The sequence below is a fragment of the Leptonychotes weddellii genome, chromosome 4 (genome assembly GCF_054177405.1).
Source record: "Leptonychotes weddellii isolate Sample4059 chromosome 4, ASM5417740v2, whole genome shotgun sequence".
In the NCBI taxonomy this organism is placed as follows: domain Eukaryota; kingdom Metazoa; phylum Chordata; class Mammalia; order Carnivora; family Phocidae; genus Leptonychotes; species Leptonychotes weddellii.
The window spans coordinates 147,387,327-147,405,190 of record NC_138372.1 but is presented as its reverse complement, the minus strand read 5'-3'; the positions used below and the strand labels follow the sequence as shown (position 1 = coordinate 147,405,190).

General features: G+C 33.5%; 1 protein-coding gene across 2 annotated transcripts in view; it reads left to right on the top strand.

Moving 5' to 3' along the window:
* CSMD3 (CUB and Sushi multiple domains 3) overlaps positions 1 to 17,864 on the top strand; it is a 1,160,890-nt gene that overhangs the window by 1,050,813 nt on the left and 92,213 nt on the right. For both annotated transcript variants that reach the window (XM_081816413.1, XM_081816412.1), the window contains 4 exons: positions 703 to 912; positions 4,079 to 4,267; positions 4,970 to 5,147; positions 6,261 to 6,406. In XM_081816413.1, the coding sequence (XP_081672539.1) occupies positions 703 to 912; positions 4,079 to 4,267; positions 4,970 to 5,147; positions 6,261 to 6,406 (723 nt within the window). The remainder of the gene's footprint in view (positions 1 to 702; positions 913 to 4,078; positions 4,268 to 4,969; positions 5,148 to 6,260; positions 6,407 to 17,864) is intronic.

The window sequence follows — 17,864 nt, the reverse complement described above, 5'->3', positions numbered from 1 at the left end:
AATATACCTCAATGAGGCTTCCATTTTATTTTTTCCATCCCAGAAACATTTCACTATCTCATATTTGAGTTATGTTTATATAAATTTTGAGACTATATTACAATATGACAGCATGTAGCAATGATCACTAGATTTTATTGAGATGATTATATAAAAACTAGCATTATCTTCTGATAAAGTAGTAAAAGAGCTCATTTATAAATTACATGCCTCTAATATTATATTGGGGAAATTAATGTATCCCCCATAGATGAATGACTAATTTCTCAGGTAATTGTGGAACCTGATTGTTAATAAATGAAAGCTTTGCAATCATATTTTGGCCTCAAATTGGACTTCTACAAAATACACATTTACCGAATGACTTTTTTACCTCTAGAAATTGCTGAATCCAATTTTAAATGGTATCAAAGAGCAAAAAGCCACTTTTTTGTTTCATTTTGTTATGGTGACATTACAATAAAATGGAAGAGATTCCCACATGACAACTAGTGGGCATTTGAGAGCAGTATTCGGTTACTTTGAACTATGACAGAACTAGTTGCCCTAGCAAACAGCAAACCCATGGCCCAGACCTTGAGAGTATGCCTCTTGACCTAAATGGAATCATATATAACTACATTAATGTGAGTATGTGTATATATGTGTGCATATTTAATTCGATAAAACAGTAAAGTAGTATTTTTTGCTTTTCTTCTTTAGGTGTACATCTCCAGTTTGTCAATTTTTCTACGGAAACGATACATGATTATTTGGAAGTAAGAAGTGGATCCTCAGAAACTAGTACTGTTATTGGCCGACTTAGTGGTCCTCAAATACCATCTTCCCTATTTAGTACAACCCATGAAACCAGTTTGTATTTTCACAGTGACTATTCACAGAACAAACAAGGGTTCCACATTGTATACCAAGGTGAGAGGAATAACAAAAAAGTGGAAGCTCATTTAACTCCAAATCAGCTATTAGCAATCTAACTAATTCTAAGTATTTTCTATATTGTGTTTTAGAAAGGCTAAACCAAGGCAAGCCTCAATTGGGAAGATTTTTTTTAAAATAATGAAATTTTCAGGCAACTGTATTAGGGAAATGATGTCTTTCTGGGGCCTTGGAAAATTCTAACCATGAAAAAATGATTGAATTAGTATTACTACACAATTAAATTAAGCAAGCCAAGGCAAGGCAAAGTGGATATCAAAGATTTGTCTTTGCTCTTCTATTAAAATAAGTGTATTGAAAGATATTTTGCAGTATTCATATATTCTGTGTAAAATTATTTTCTTTTACTTTATAATGATAGAATAATATGACATTCTTTCCTTCCATTCTAGTTCCATGAGAATATAAAATAAATACTTTGACAAGATTTTTATCCCTTTCAAATAGTTTGGACTCAGCCTCAAATGGTGACTCTTCAGATTCAATCTAAAATAGACTAGAGCTCCACTCCGTTTCTCCATTTGCATCATAGAGTTAGTCATAGTACCTCCCAATATATTTTTTAACTTTATATGATGAAATTAATGTAAAATGTATGCCATGATGTATACCATTAGTAAATATTTAGTGCATCTTAGCTATTTTTATGATTATGTTATTTCAGATTTTAAATGTCTAAGATTTAAAATTAAACATTTAAAGCTATGATATTTTATACAGTGTAGTTCCAATGACTGCAGATTTTAATCAGAATAACTTAACATTCAATTACATCTCTGCCATAATTATTAAAGGATTTTATGAGTCTGTGATCCTTTGTATGTGAGCTCCACAAGAGCAGGCATCTTTGTCTTATTTGTCAATATATCTCAAGTGCTAGAACAGTAAGAGCACAATAAATACTTGCTGAATAAAAGCATATACCCAAAAGGAAATTTAAGAGTAGTTAAAATAGACATCATAACTTCCAACTAAAATAATTACAATTTGCTGTATGCGTGCATACATAACTTAAGAGCACAATATCACACATCATCCTCTACATAAAATAGAAGTGATTTCTGCCACCTCTCAGTACAGAATCAACCGTGTTCCCAAGGAATTTAATTATTTTTAAAACAATTGGGCAACGGATTAAGTTTCTTATTTGCTGCTAGAAGACGCGGAGCTGTATTTGTAATCCTTCTCTAGCAGGTGTTCAGGCCCTATGCCAGGCACCTTGCTATTTCCTTTAAACCAGGCTTCATCTTCTTTTTTTCTTCCCTCTTTTTCCTTCTGCCTCTCAAAATAATGCTCTTATTTGAATGATGTATAACTAGAATTTGAACTTTACTAACTGCATTTTCAGTCAATGTGCCCTTAAGAAGATTGATTATTTATATAATAAAAGCATAAAAGATACAGAGTTTTTACTGCTATTGATATAATATTAATATTATTGACATTATTGACATGTGTTACAATGATCACTAGATATTAGTTGTGAATTATACTGCATTTTAAAACTCTCTCTACTTTTATGCATTTATATCATTGAGCTAATGGCATTTTTGAGAAATAAGTTAATTTATACAGATTCAAAAAATCAGTGTTACTTTTGGATGATTTTGTCATTAGATTTTAAGAGCTTTCTGAATTTTGGAAAAATGCATATTATACAATTAAGTGTGACCTTCAATTGGAAAACTTGCTTCCAAAATTAATGTCATTACTGGTAATCAGTTAGGTCCTGCATTGTATCTGATATGGGGTGAAAATTTAAAATCTATTTCCTATATTTCCTTATTAAACTAAAAGCATAGGAGGGTAAAATGCTGTAGAAGTTATTGCAGGATCTTACATTTGTCTGAGTATTCAAAATTATCTAATTAACTACACTTATTGTGGTAATCATTTCACAATATATAGAAATCAAATCATCATGTCGACTTTAAATTCATGCAGCACTGTATGTCAATTATATCTTAATAAAACTGGAAAAAATCTTTTAAATGTGAATGAAAATTTGAAAGGGCTTGTTTAATAGAATAATATATTTTAACTCCTAATCATCAAATGATACACATTTGTCTTAAATTGGAATGACGCCTTTGGTTTTGATATTTTTGTATGTCTGGAATATTAATTCAAATGAAAAACATAGACTAAGGAAAAAATCACTTAATATCTTAAAAGGATTGTTGTTAATTCTGAAATGTCTAGCTTAAAAATTGGAGTTATATTTTAATAAACAACTTAGGGTTACTGATTCAACTGCAAATGCAATTTTTTGATTTGGGGAATTTAGAATTTAATGATCAGTAGCAAAATAGCCTCTGATTGCTGGTAATTTAAATTTTATTAATGATAATACAATTTTACTATTCTTGAACACAAAGTCCCAAATATTAATAATATTGGCATGAGTATATGAATATATATCCAGTTTATAGCTTCAAAATTTATTTAGCAATATTCATTAAGCACCTTCTATATGAAAGGCAATGGACAAGGCCTTTAGTATACATTGATACACAAAACAGGAGTTTTGATTTCACACAGAATGTGGAACAAGACGAATATGAACAAATAAACACATAGTTACACTACTAAGCTAAAAATATCGTAACTGAAGTACAAAATCTGTATTAGAAGGAAATTTGTTTCCTAATACTTTATATTTGTTAAATTTATTTGGCGAAACCCAACAGAGGGATATTATAGTTTCTTTTAGAGAAAAAACAGTAAAAAACAAATTTAAAAAGGCTCAGAATTAGGTTTACACATATGCTTATTTTATTCTGCATACATGCAATGTAACCAGGAAGCAACTGTACTCTATGTAAAGGAATCAGAATATGTTGGATTAAAATTGTGGCTTTAAGAGTAGTTTATATTTTCACTAAACCTTATAATTTAGATAGATTGCATAAGAAACTGAATGCATTTTTATGAACTGTACTAACATTTTAAATATGAAAATTATAGACACGAGAAGAAGTTCATATGAAACTGCCAGTGACATCACTTATTATAAACCTGAATTACTATTTATAACCAATGACAAGCAGTACTGCATCTATTTTGCAAGTTGCAAATAGGACCTATCTGTGGTCTTTCTGATATTCAGAAGGGTAAAACATCTTTCTTTTTCCCTTTCCAGCCTATCAGTTGCAAAGCTGTCCTGATCCACGCCCGTTTCGAAACGGTTTTGTAATTGGCAATGATTTTACTGTGGGTCAAACCATTTCATTTGAATGTCTCCCTGGATACACGCTAATTGGAAATTCAGCTCTCACTTGCCTTCATGGAGTGAGTCGTAATTGGAATCATCCACTTCCAAGGTGTGAAGGTATGCTTCTAACTCGAAGCTATGTTTTAGTTGGTATCATCTGTGTTTAATAATTCTTGCCTTGGCACTCTTTTTTGTCTTCTTCTTCAAATAGCATGCTAAATATATAGTCTTTCTTTCAGATGAGAATTATAGTTAGTACCCAGATCAAAATGAGTAACTGATTCTACCATTATTGGCAGGAATGTTCACCTTCTCCATTGGAAGTGAGACTACAGTTGATTAACACTTTAGAGCTTCTCTTGTATGTGTGTCTGGGTGGGTGCATGGGGTTATGTTTAATAGTCATTCTTACATAAGCCACTAATGCAGGTATTGCTACTGAATTTGGGCTCATTTTCTCTAAAAATCCTTTTAATAAAAAGGATTTGAACCTTTTATAATGCTTTATATGTGTAATGATATAAGGTGAAAGTTGAAAAGTGTATGTATTGATAAAGTATTGAAAAAAAACAGAAGAAAATCTAAGTTACTAATCTAGGAATAGGTAATAACTACGTAGCATACCTCATATTGAAAAATAAATAAAAGCAGACTATATATCGTTCATGGTTGCCAACCTAATTTTATACACCTTAACTGAGGTAAGAACATAATATAGATGTATTTTATACTGCTTAAGAGATAAGAAATGTTTGCCTTTTTCTCTATGATCAGTTTATTGTCATTTTATTTTAACAGTTTTTTATATCATTTCTGTAGCTCTTTGTGGAGGAAATATAACTGCAATGAATGGCACCATTTATTCTCCTGGGTATCCTGATGAATATCCTAACTTTCAAGACTGTTTTTGGCTTGTGAGAGTACCCCCTGGGAATGGAATCTACATCAATTTTACTGTCCTTCAAACAGAACCAATCTATGATTTCATTACTGTATGGTAAGCCAGGACCATTGCTATTGATTGATTCAACTATATATAACAATGAAATGAGGTAGGAATGAAAACATATCACAATCCTTTGTACAAATTGCCATCCCATCTGATACTTGAATTGGTGTGAGTATCTGAGGGTGACAGTATATATTTTGTAGAATGAGATAAACAAGAGAAAAAGGTTTTGACTTATTTGCCCATGAAGCAGCTAAACAGAGCAAAAGCTTTTGTGGGTGAAAAAAAATGTTAAATTTAATATTAAATTAATGTGCAAAATCAGAAATTAGTATCAGAGTAAGTTTAAGATAAGTAAGTTCTCTATAAAACCAGTGAAATTTAAAAGCCTATGTTCAAATCATAACTATTTAATATGCTTGAATTTCTGTCATCATAATTTGTTATAAAATATATTTGCATTATAATTATCCTGTTAATGAAACATCTTTATTTAAAAACATATTATAAAGAAAATCTCTAAATTAATTATTGACAATTGGTTACCTGAACTACTGGATGAGTCCTAAGATTCCTTCTAAATTTAACAGTCTATGATTCTCCAGGTTGTTCTGAAGAAAATAAAAGGAGGGCAAAACTCAAGTGTTTGGGGCGATATGGGTTATGGTCAAAACACCAGGGACAATGTAATTGATTATAACTAATACGGGTGCATTTCATTTAGGTAAATATGTGATGTATTTTTATACTTTACATTTTTAGATATACGATTACCTAAAAAAACATAAATATACCAGTATGATTTGGCCCTAATCATTGGTTATTTCATTTATTGCCTCTTTACCATTTCATATGTAATATTTTCTACAAAACCTTGTGCAAAACTCTCTAAAAAAAGCAATCTCGGGCGCCTGGGTGGCTGAGTCGGTTAAGCGGCTACTTTCGGCTTAGGTCATGATCCCAGGGTCCTGGGATCGAGTCCCACATCGGGCTCCCTGCTCTGCGGCGAGCCTGCTTCTCCCTCTCCCACTCCCCCTGCTCATGTTCCCTCTCTCGCTGTGTCTCTCTCTTGTCAAGTAAATAAATAAAATCTTAAAAAAAAAAAAAAAAGGCAATCTCAACCTCTCTTTCTTCCCTCCCTGCTCTGTCTCTCTCTAATAGGGATGGACCAGACCAAAACTCACCTCAGATTGGGCAGTTCAGTGGCAATACAGCTTTGGAATCAGTCTATAGCACTTCAAATCAGATTCTAATCAAATTTCACAGTGATTTCACAACAAGTGGCTTTTTTGTGCTCAGTTACCACGGTTGGTATTATCTAAGAGTTTCTATTTTATTTGGCACTATTTCAGTTTAAAATTGTCCTGGAAAAATTGAGTGTAATATATATTTAACCAATGATTGAAAAGGTATTAAAATTTGACACTTTTTAAAAATCATTTCAAAACACATTTACTTGCAAAGAATGACCTCTTCTAAGCGTTTAGGGACATGAAAATGTGAGCAAATGGAAATAGGAAATAAATCAGTCAGTAATTACTCAAAATAATCATTTTTGTGCGGAAACCAATAAAAGAGAACCAGCTGTTCATATTTTATTGCATGTAATTTTGAGACATCAATAGATTTTTCATACAAAATGTTTAATTTATTCAACCTGCTGTGAGTCTTTCTAAAAATAGCATCCAATATCTTTATGCTTTGGATCATATTACTCATTCATTTATGCTCTTATTTCAAAACTGTATCTATTCTAGAATCTTACACTTTTAAGTGACTATTCCAGATCATTAAGTTCATAGCTTTTACTCCTGTGAAATAATTTATGAGGAGTTTCAATTTTAATTCATTTTACAGAATTATGCTGGGTCCTCTCTTCATAACATTAACCTATTCAAAGAACATTCAGATGGTTCACAGAGCTTTTTAAAAAATTTCCCTTTATCTCAAATTGATTGTATTCCATTATAAATAAGAAAGTGTTTATTCCTAATGATATATCCTTTCTCTGTTATGACCACAGTTCCATAAAACACATCCTGCTTCATATGACATTGTGAGACCAATTCTATGTGTATTTCACAGGATCAGTAAGCTACTGTCTGAAATTCACAAAAGTTATATGAAAATTTGGAAGATGAACATGTGCTTTGTCCCATTACATTAATATACAATTTAATAAGTCATTCAGAGAAAGACAATTATCATATCGTTTCACTCATGTGTGGAATATAAGAAACAGCGCAGAGGATCATAGGGGAAGTGAGGGAAAACGGAATGGAAAGAAATCAGAGAGGGAGGCAAGCCATAAGAGACTCTTAACTATGGGAAACAAACTGAGGGTTGCCAGAGGGGAGGGGGTGGTGGGATGGGGGTAACTGGGTGATGGGCATTAAGGAGGGCACGTGATGTGATGAGCACCGGATGTTACATGCAACTGGTGAATCACTGAACTCTACATCTGAAACTAATGATGTACTCTATGTTGGCTAATTGAATCAAAAAAAGATGTTTTCTAAAGCAAATTTTTCATCTTTTTTAATATAAAGTAAGAAAAACTTTGATACTCAAAGCTTATATTCCATGAAAAATATGTTAAGTCAAGTACGGTTATACTTAAAAGCATTTAGACATTTAAAGCACATCAGGTTAGAAATAGAGAATAGACAGAAAATATTTGTTTGCTTAATCTCAGCACTTACCAGTTTGTCTTTCTTTAGTGTCCCACAGCCGTCAGAACCTCATGCACACTGTGGCACAGCCAGTTAGGAAGTGAGGCATTCAGTGAGATCATTTTTATTCAGGCTGTTTATTTTTTTTTAATAACTCATTTGTCTTTTTTTTTAACTGACTTGGTTGGTGATGCTGACAGTATGTGGATACAGTCTAAAGCTACAACTCTAACTTTATTACCTTGAGAGATAACCATAACCCAGGAGCCAATACACTAAGTAATAGTCAAGACCAAAGGAGGAATTTATTGCTGAACTCTATTTTGTACATTTTTTCTCTTCATGCATAAATTTTTATTATTTAATAAATTTTTATTATTTTGTGTCCTGCCTGAACAAGTGATAAAGAAGGGACTATTCATTGATGAACACTAAATATCTGTAGAATAACCTTATAAAGAACATAAAATTCTTATAAAACTTTGGGGACATTTCAAAGGAGAAATATTGCCAAAGAAAAAGATATGTGTGTGTGTGTGTGTGTGTGTGTGTTCATATAGAAAATATAAGGATGACAGAATGTCACCCACAAAATATGAAGTGGATTTACATAGACATTTATGTGAATGTATATCCCTCTGTTATCATTCCAAAATATATTTCACCTGATATTTATAATAATTTTTGAGCCACGTATAATTCAAAGGAATTAGCTTAGAAAGGAAGATCAAATACTTATTTAGCACTTTGTTTTCCCATTGACCTTGGACAAGTTACTCTTTCGCTTCTGCTTTCTTCAGTTGTAAAACAACATGGTGGGATTACTGACAGCCTTCATGAGAGACTGTATATAGAGAAATAACTCCAATTACAGCAATATATTAGGTTGAACTATATTAAATAATTGGTCAAAAAATGCTGAATATTGGCAGTTTTGTAGAGCTCAAACCAAGTAAGTGCTGTCGTTATTACTATTATCAGCATTACATTGCAGAGATGTTAGGAAAACTGGAGGCAATGGATAAAATACAGTTACCACAGATCCTGGCAGTGTAGATGTTTAGTAAATCTTCCTTTCCTGACCTTGTCTTATCTCACATTTTTGATTTTCCAGTAGAGGGCTGATCTTTATTTATGTTTATACTTTCAATTTCATAAAAAGGCTCACAATTGCCTAGCATTTGAATCAACACCCCTGGGAATTTTACCTAAACCTTAAAATAACCTTGAAATTTGAGGATGTAGCCAGAGCTAATGTTAAAAATTGACAGGTGTCTTATATTCCACCAGCCTTGGTAGGATAATTTTCCTTAAGCACTGCTTTCATTCTGACTCTCCTTTTCAAGATTGCGGGATGCCTACATTAAATGAAATTTAAAGCTACCCTGTAATCCAGTTCAATGAATCTTAACTCCCCAGCACTTACTCTGACTTCCAGTCAGATTGGTTCTTGCGCTGCCTCTTGAACTTCCATTCTCAAATGATTTCCTACTCATCTTCAGTTCTTCTTGCCTCCCCCTTTTAAGTCCCATATCCTCCATTTCTTGGCAATCTGAGCTCATAGGGATCACAACCATCTTCTCTATGATTGCACTTTCTCTTACCAAACTTTTGAGAACTTATTACAGCATGGTGTATTGTTTTGTAAGTCTTGTGAGTTTAATAATAGTGAGTACTTTTTTGAGGACACAGATCATATTTATGCTTCTTAACCTTTTTATGTTCATATTACTGACTGATTAATTATGTTACAATGGAAAGAGTGAGTTCAAAATCATTTTTTTTTTAAAAAAAAGCTGTTTAATTGATTTTATTTGATCTGTATTACTTACAACTTTTACAAAGATTATTTTATGACCAGGTACATGCATGCATTTCCCTTCACAGAAACAACAAAAAAAGTAAACCAGAAGGCAGTGCACTATTTAACACTTAGTGTTAAACTGAGTAAGTATACCTAAACTTACAGTGGTTTACTCCCCAACTCAGTTTTCTTTAAAATCTGTTACTGATTTAATAGGTCCTTGTCTTATGCCCTATTGTAAGTCAGAAGCGGTTTTCTTAGAACTTGTGTATTTATTTTATAAATTTGGCAGATCAATCTTTTCACATACTTTCTTAAAGGTGACACTGATCATTTAGGTTTCATTTATTAATGTATTTTTAATATATTTGAAAAGAGAAAAAAAATATGTTTCTTTTCTCCTAACCTAACTTCCTTTATGAGATCCAGCCAGCCATGTCTTTTATAAAACATCTCCTTCATAAAGCCTTTCGTGATCAAAAATAACGTTCATAAAAAGCTTTGAAAAATGAAAGTTCTATGCAATGAAAAAATAGGACATGTGTAAATGTTGAGGCAGTTTATCTCAGATATCATACTTCTTTTTTATCTAAGAAAATGTTTTTGTCTCTCTCTGTATTGCTGGAATTGTAATTTCCTAAGGTAAGAGCTAAATTTTCTTGGTATCTGCTATAGAGTTAAGATGGATTTGGTTTATAATAAATATTAACAATATTCAGTCCTAATCAGTGACTTCCTAAAAGTAAATTACACAAAACCTGTCTTAACTGCATTGTTTTTGCAAACCCTAGAATAGTGATAACTACCATTTACTGAAAACTTAATATGCTGGGTACTCTGCTAGCTACTTTTCATGTATTATTGCTAATTTTTGTAATAGCTCTGCAAGATAAGTATTATTATCCCCATTTTAATAATGAAAGAATTGAAAGAAAAAAAATTAACCTACATAAAGCTAGAGAACTAATAAATAGAAGAGCTGCCTCGAATTCAAAATAGGTCCATCCAACTCCATAGAATGACCTCTTTTTAAATAATGACAACAATACTGGCAATAATAATAGCTAAAATATAGAGAGTTCTTACTGGATGCCACGCAATGTCCCAAGCTGGTATTGTCGAACACATAGGTTTTAATGGCCTGGAAATCTAATTTTTCCTTAAGAATTTGGCAAAATGATTTTAATTTTTAGCAAGATGATAAGTCATCTCATTTTCTAGAAAATACCCCTCCTAATTAAAACTTAGAACTTCAAACTTTGTAGTGCTTCTCTTCTTCATGACCTACAAGTTTACAGCAATATGTAGGTTCATTGCAACTTAGTATGTTCTTTGTGGTTTCCAACATGTGGTAAGGTCACTGTGTGAAAAGAAGATAATTTTTATTGGGGGTCTGACTTATGGCAACCAAAACAACGAGGAGACTATAGCATAACCAGATTATATATTTACTCATTTAAAACACAGTATCATTTTCATTTTTAAATCTATTATCCAGGGCACTGCTTTTTCTAATATCAGAATATTAGAGAACTTCAATTTATATACAGAAGACTCTCTTAGTAAGCGTAATTTATATTATGATTTAATTTATACTATCCATTGTTTTCCAATGTTTATCCATTGGCACATCTTCTATGAAAGAATGAGTTGATTACATATTGACTTCCAGATTATTTTTAAGAAATGTGTTTAAAAGGCCTGTAATATCTTTTAGGTCATCTTTTAAGTTTATTTTGCCTTTACAATAAATGCTGTATTTAGGGAAAGTATATTTAACTCCACAAAGTCTCATCCTAAAAGAGACTGCTGCAGATATAAGGACACATTTTATATAAAACATAAATCACCGTTGCTTTGAACTCTGTGACCCCTTTGCCTCACACAACCTAAAGACCTGACCTCCTTTCATTTATCAGTAGATAGAGCATGGAACTCATAAAGTGTTTCATTGTTTGATATCTAGAGAGCATAGAGGGTATGGACATCATACAATTATATATATATATATAAAATGTGGAGAAAAAACTAAAAAAACAAACTGGTGAAACTGTTATGAGGAAAGGATAATACCATTTACTATTACTTAAATGACTAGTGATTACTAAAATGACTAAAATCATTCCAAAATTACTTACTATATTTTGACATTTGGCTCCATGTGCACATCCATTCATACGTTATGGCATTTTTTTTTGTACAATGTCTTACTGTCAGTCCCCTCCAACCAAAGTCCATCAGGAACACCTTTCAGTTAAACAAAATTGGGTTTTATTTGTTCACCATAATGAGTGAGACAACACACCATGAGGGACTCTGTGGCATCCAGTATGAGGGTATTAGGAGAGCCTTGTTATAGGATTTGGGCTGTGCAAGATAGTTCTGGAAAGGTTCAAGGAAGCATGCTGTATTTCTAGACTGGGTGTTGTTACAAAATTGGAGCAGTTCTAGAACTGGGTATCTTTTTCTTTTTTTTTTAAGATTTTGTTTATTTATTTGACAGAGAGAGAGAGCTCAAGCAGGGGGAATGGCAGTCAGAGGGAGAGAGAGAAGCAGGCTCCCTGCTGAGCAAGGAGCCCGATTCGGGACTGGACCCAGGGCCCTGGGATCATGACCTGAGCTGAAGGCAGACACTGAACCGACTGAGCCACCCAGGTGTCCCTATAATTGGGTATCTTAATACTTTTTTTTTTTCTAGAAGGTGGAAAGAATGGAACATGCCTGGAACAATAATTGGTATGGAAGCAACATTTGCTCTTGTTAGCTGAGATGGAAGAGTCTTGGTCATTTTGGCAGTTTGGACAGTGTTCTTGGTTTTTATTGTGCTCAGACATAATTATGGAAAGGTCTCCTTTTTGTCTTGTTCCAACGAGGTCAAAGAGTTATCATGTCTGATTCTAGTTGTTAGTGAAATTGTTTATGGTCAACAGTAGAAAATCACAGCCTATCAGTTAGAGCCAGGCCAATTCTAAGCTGAGAACACACATGAGCTGTCTTTGTGTTCTTTTCTTTTCTCTTTTTTCTTTTCTTCTCTTTTTTTTCTTTTCTTTTCCTTTCTTTTCAGTACACAGAGTAGTTTATGATAGTTAAAGATAGCTATAGCATGTTCCTTTACAACCAAAAGCAAACCAAACTATGGTGGTGAGGAGAGAAAGGAAAACAGAGACTGACAGAGGTCAAATGATATTGCTGATGTATCTGTTATCTACTGATGTGTGAGATTACCCAACCTTGGCATATAATTTTTCAGATTTTAGTGAGCTCAGTACTAGAGCAAGATAATTTCAATGAGCTATCTGAATATTGGGAAGTGAATTCATGCAGCAGATACTGAAACTTTTTAATGGATAATTCAGGAGATTTCCCAATAGTTTTGTTTACTATACTTCTTTTATTACATCTCTGGGGAAATACCAAGAGTGACTTCTTGTTGATCCTTTTCTCATGATGGGGAATTTCTTGGTCTCAACTCTAAATCTGGGGATGAGTCATTTGCTCTTGATTGCTAAGATTCTCCCTTATATAGGCAGAGAAAGAAACTGACTATATAATATTAATGGAGCAAAAGTGATATTTGTAAGTAATTTCAGCACTGCTGAAATTTACCTATATGGTTCATGTCAACTTGCTAGCAGATTTTCTCCAAAATGGAAAAAAAAAAACCTCTGTATAATTTTCTCTCTTAATTAGAACTCAGGGAGCTTTTTTATTTTAAACACTAACTCTTCTTTCAGTGGAGCTACTTAAACTTGCTTTACATAACTTTTGAAATAACATTGACAAAATTACATAACTGAACAAACATGTAATCATCAATGCTTTTCCTCCTCCAAATCTTTCCCAAATCATGAAATTATCATACTTAATCTGAGTCACCATCAGTCATTGTAGAGCACTTAGGATTTATACAGGAACATTAAAAATATTTTTTTTCCTCTTTAAGAGATACTGTGTTGGTACTTGGCAGAAAGGTTGTGTACTTGAGCTGTTTTGGTTTAGAGAAGGAATGGCAATTTGCCAGTGTTCTGTGTTGTCTTTTTTGAAGAAGCTTTTAATAGCTCAGTTGAACTGGAGTAGATAAATAGAGCATTCTTTTCTGGAATTGGATTGGATGTTTCATGCAAAGAAAATAAGAAATTGAAAATAACCAAAAAATATTGCCAGGATTAAACTCTAAAGCAATTTCAAGAAGAAAATTTGTTGGACCAGGATCCAGAGATCTGTACACATTTGAACCAAAACATGGTGCTATTTAAGCAATAGTCATCCTCAAAAGATACTGACATATAGGGAAGCCTGGGTGGCTCAGTTGGTTAAGCATCCGACTCTTGATCTCAGGGTTGTGAATTCAAGCCTGGCATTGGGCTCCATGCTGAGTGTGGAGCCTACATTAAAAAAAAAAAAAAAAAGATACTGACATATAGAATATGATGCCCTCATGTAACTATTAAATAGTAAATGGTGGTTTCAAGCTGAATGGCATGTTGATTAAAATGATTCTTCTAAAAAGAACACAGATTTAAGTCAAAGGTATATTTAAATGTGTAAATATCTGTTATACAGTTTTTCATTAACAGTCATAACTATAGGTGTTTCTAAATAGAATGATCGTGAAAAGTATGGACTCAAATATATGTTCTACCTGTAACTGGATGTGTGGCCTTGTGTACCTCACTTCACTTCTCTAGGGCCTTTTTTTTCCTCCTTCCACTCCCTAAAAAATAAAAAGAGCAGACTAAGTGATTTATAAGGTAACTTCCAGCTCAAACAATCTATGGTACTAAACCATGCAATATTGGGTATTCATCCTAGACCTGTTTATTTTCTTCCAGAGTAACCAAAGCATATTATAAAGGATGCGATATTGCTTTAATTCAATTAGTTATTAGTTAATATTTATTGAATATGTTTTCCAGAGCACTGTACTAGCAGCTGTAAGACCAAGGCACATAAAACAATATACATAACTATAGAATGAGTTGCTGAAGCCAATAACTTTCTATTACAGTGTAATGTTCATCAGTGTAAAACAAATAAGGAATCTCAGCATTTTCAAATATACAGCTTAAATCACAATAGAAACAAAATGAATAGTTTGATGTGTCCTGGGAAATCACATGAGTACTAGCCCTTTGCATGACATCAGGGTTGTAAGTAAAGTCATGTTCAATTGAGATTATATGTGTCCAGGGCATAACCATAATCAAAGCAGACATGCTCCTGTTAACCTTTGCCAAACAGGGAATGCACTGTCTCTTTGAAATCATAATATGTGTCTGGCATAGTTCTAAGCACTTGACAATATATTAACTCAATCTTAGCTTTATGTTTATTTTGCAGTTGAGAAAACTGAAGCACAGAGTCTGAGCAGTTTACCTAAGGTCATAGAGTTAACAAGTAGCAGAGCCAAGATTAGAACATAGGCAGTCTGCTTTCAGAATAAAAACTAGATCAGCCTGCCCTGTGCACACAAGTATTTACTCTCCAACACAAATTGGATAATATATTTTTTTCCCAGTGATGTTGATTGGTTTGATAGAAACATCATCAGAAAAATCAGAGCTGCACTGTTGAATTCTCCAGTTACATCATACCTGATTTATCATACCTCGAACCATTGCCTTATACACCCTGCTCCTACCAGCCAAGATAATATGCCTAAACTGCTTATAATTATTTCAGTAATTGCCAAATCAAAATGTTTTTCATAAATAAAAAGCGAAACTTGGAAAAAACAAAAAGTATATTTTACCAAATGTTCTTACTCATCTGTGAACACCAAATATGTGGAAGGAATTGAACTCCCAATTTAATACAAGAACTTACCCTTGTAGAGTGCTTACTATGTGCCAGGCTTTGCATATATAAACATTTTGATCCTTGTAATCACCCTTTAGGTTGGCATAAAGTTATTACTATTATCATTACTATTTTCATTACTATTTACAAATTAGGAAAGTGAGGTCAAGGTTAAGTAACTTGCCATAGATTTCCCAACTTGTCAGCATTAGAAACAGGATTTAAACCCAGAGAGTCTGGATTGAGTCCACACTCAGTATGGTAAGGATTTATTTAATATGTATGTTTTGCTCATTCATCATTCATTCCATTCATTGTTCTAGCATTCAGTTACTCAGAAAATATTTATTGACCACTGCTATGTCAGGTACTGCCTTATGACCTGAGGAGTTAGCTGTTAATAAGATAATGAAAAGTCCCTGCTCTCACGCAGTTTATATTCTAGTGCAAGAAAATGGGCAGCAAACAGTTCTTACAGATTGTTAAAATTGCCAGAGGGCAAATAGATGTGAAACAGAGTAACTGCAAGAGGTTAACTCTGGCTAACGTGATCAGTGACGATGTCTCTATTTTAGCCATCTGAGGACAAAATTATAAAAGAGACAAGACAATAGGTTTCGAGAAAGCAAGACAGATAAGAATAAAATTCTATAGAATATAGTTTTAGACATGTCATCAAATGTTACACTGTCATCCATTTGAGAGCTATGTTGATTAAGGAATAGAAGAGACTACAGTAAAGGTTAGGTTGTAGACAGGTTTGACTTTTCAAAGTTTATTATGAGAAAGTATAGAGATGTGGTTTAATGTTTTTTATGAGGAGTGAATGGAATCGTAGGTGACATAACACATCAGGGGTACTTGAGTTTTAAGTGGAGGAGAGGAACTCTCTACATTTGCAGCTAAAATTATAAACTGGTTAATAGATGGGGCTGAAGTTAATTAAGCAAAGTTAGAGGCCCTTGGAGAACATAATCAAGACTTTTAATTTAATGTCAAGTCATTTGGGGACACTTGTGAGTTTTTTTAGATCCAATCAACAATTGTTTATTTAATACCCGCTGCAGTATAGACTCTTTAGGGGGTCTCTGGATATTCACCTTTGTTCTTTTCCAATTGTGTTTATTCTTCCCACTGTAGCCAGAGTTATTTTTTTAAAGGAGAAATCTGATCACATTCCTCCTGGATGTAAAACTCTTCACAGGCCTGCCATTTTCTTAAGATTACAATAAATAAATTCCGAGCATGGCCCATACCCTCCTGGGGGACTTAGCCCCAGTTTACCAGTCTTTCTTATCCCTTCTCACTCTGCCCAGGACTCTCTCACCCAAGCCCCTCCACCCCCACCCTCTTCAACCCCCTACCCCAGCCTTCCTCTTTGCTGGTTCACACTTGCTGATTCCTCTGCCTGGGTTATTCTTCTATGTGTCATCCATCTCCCCAACACACATACTTGTGGATGCATGGGCGTGTACACACACACACACACACACACACACACACCTTGTTTCAACTCATAAGTAATTTCTACTCATTAATAAGATAATTTGATTAATATCTTTCTCACTGACAACTAATGCCTATAAAAGCAAGGTTGTGTCTGCTTTGTTCATGATCACATTCCCAGCGCCTATTACATGGTGTCTGACACACACTAGGCCCTCAATAATATGTATTTAATAAACAACAAAATGAACTGTTAGACATTATAGGAAATGTAAAGATGTACCAAATGGTCCCACACAAGCTAAACATGGAACAAGAACTAACACAGTAATGAATAAAGGTGGAATTATTTGAGACAGTAGAACACTCAGTGCTAAGTATTATGGTGCCAGTTTCCAGGCTGGCAAGGTTGTCAAAAATGACAGTGCATAGTAGGGGATTAACATGGTAAATATAAGGGACTTGAGAAAGTTCAGGTGAAAGATAGCTGACATCTCGTATGTTTTATCTCAGATTATAAATTTAATCTGTAAGGCCATGACAAGTTATATATTGATAATAGGGAAATGGCAATACCAAAAATAGTTCTCAGCACTAAAATAATTCTCCAGTCCAGGTTGATTTGTCTGTAAATGTGGGAGAAAATATGGATTAGTTTTTAAGCATGTGGTTCAAATTCTGGCTCATTGAACTGGGCAAATAATTCAACCATTCTGAAATTTAGTGTCCCTTTTAGCAACGTGAGCTATTTACACATATCTTGATGTAGTAATTTGGGGATTAAATGAAGGACTCATGTAAAGTAACTTGCAGAGTTCTTTCCGCACAGTGGATTCCAAAAAAATACTGTGTTACCTCCTTTCCATTACCTCCTTTGTGTGTAGGAAGGATTTCACTAGAAAGAAACAGAAGGCAAGAAACATCCTGTAGGCAGATTTAATAATACAGGTGTGTTCGTTTCCTAGGGCTGCTGTAACAAGGTACCACAAACTGGATGTCTTAAGTAAACAGAATTTTTTTTTCTCACAGTTCTAGAGGCTAGAA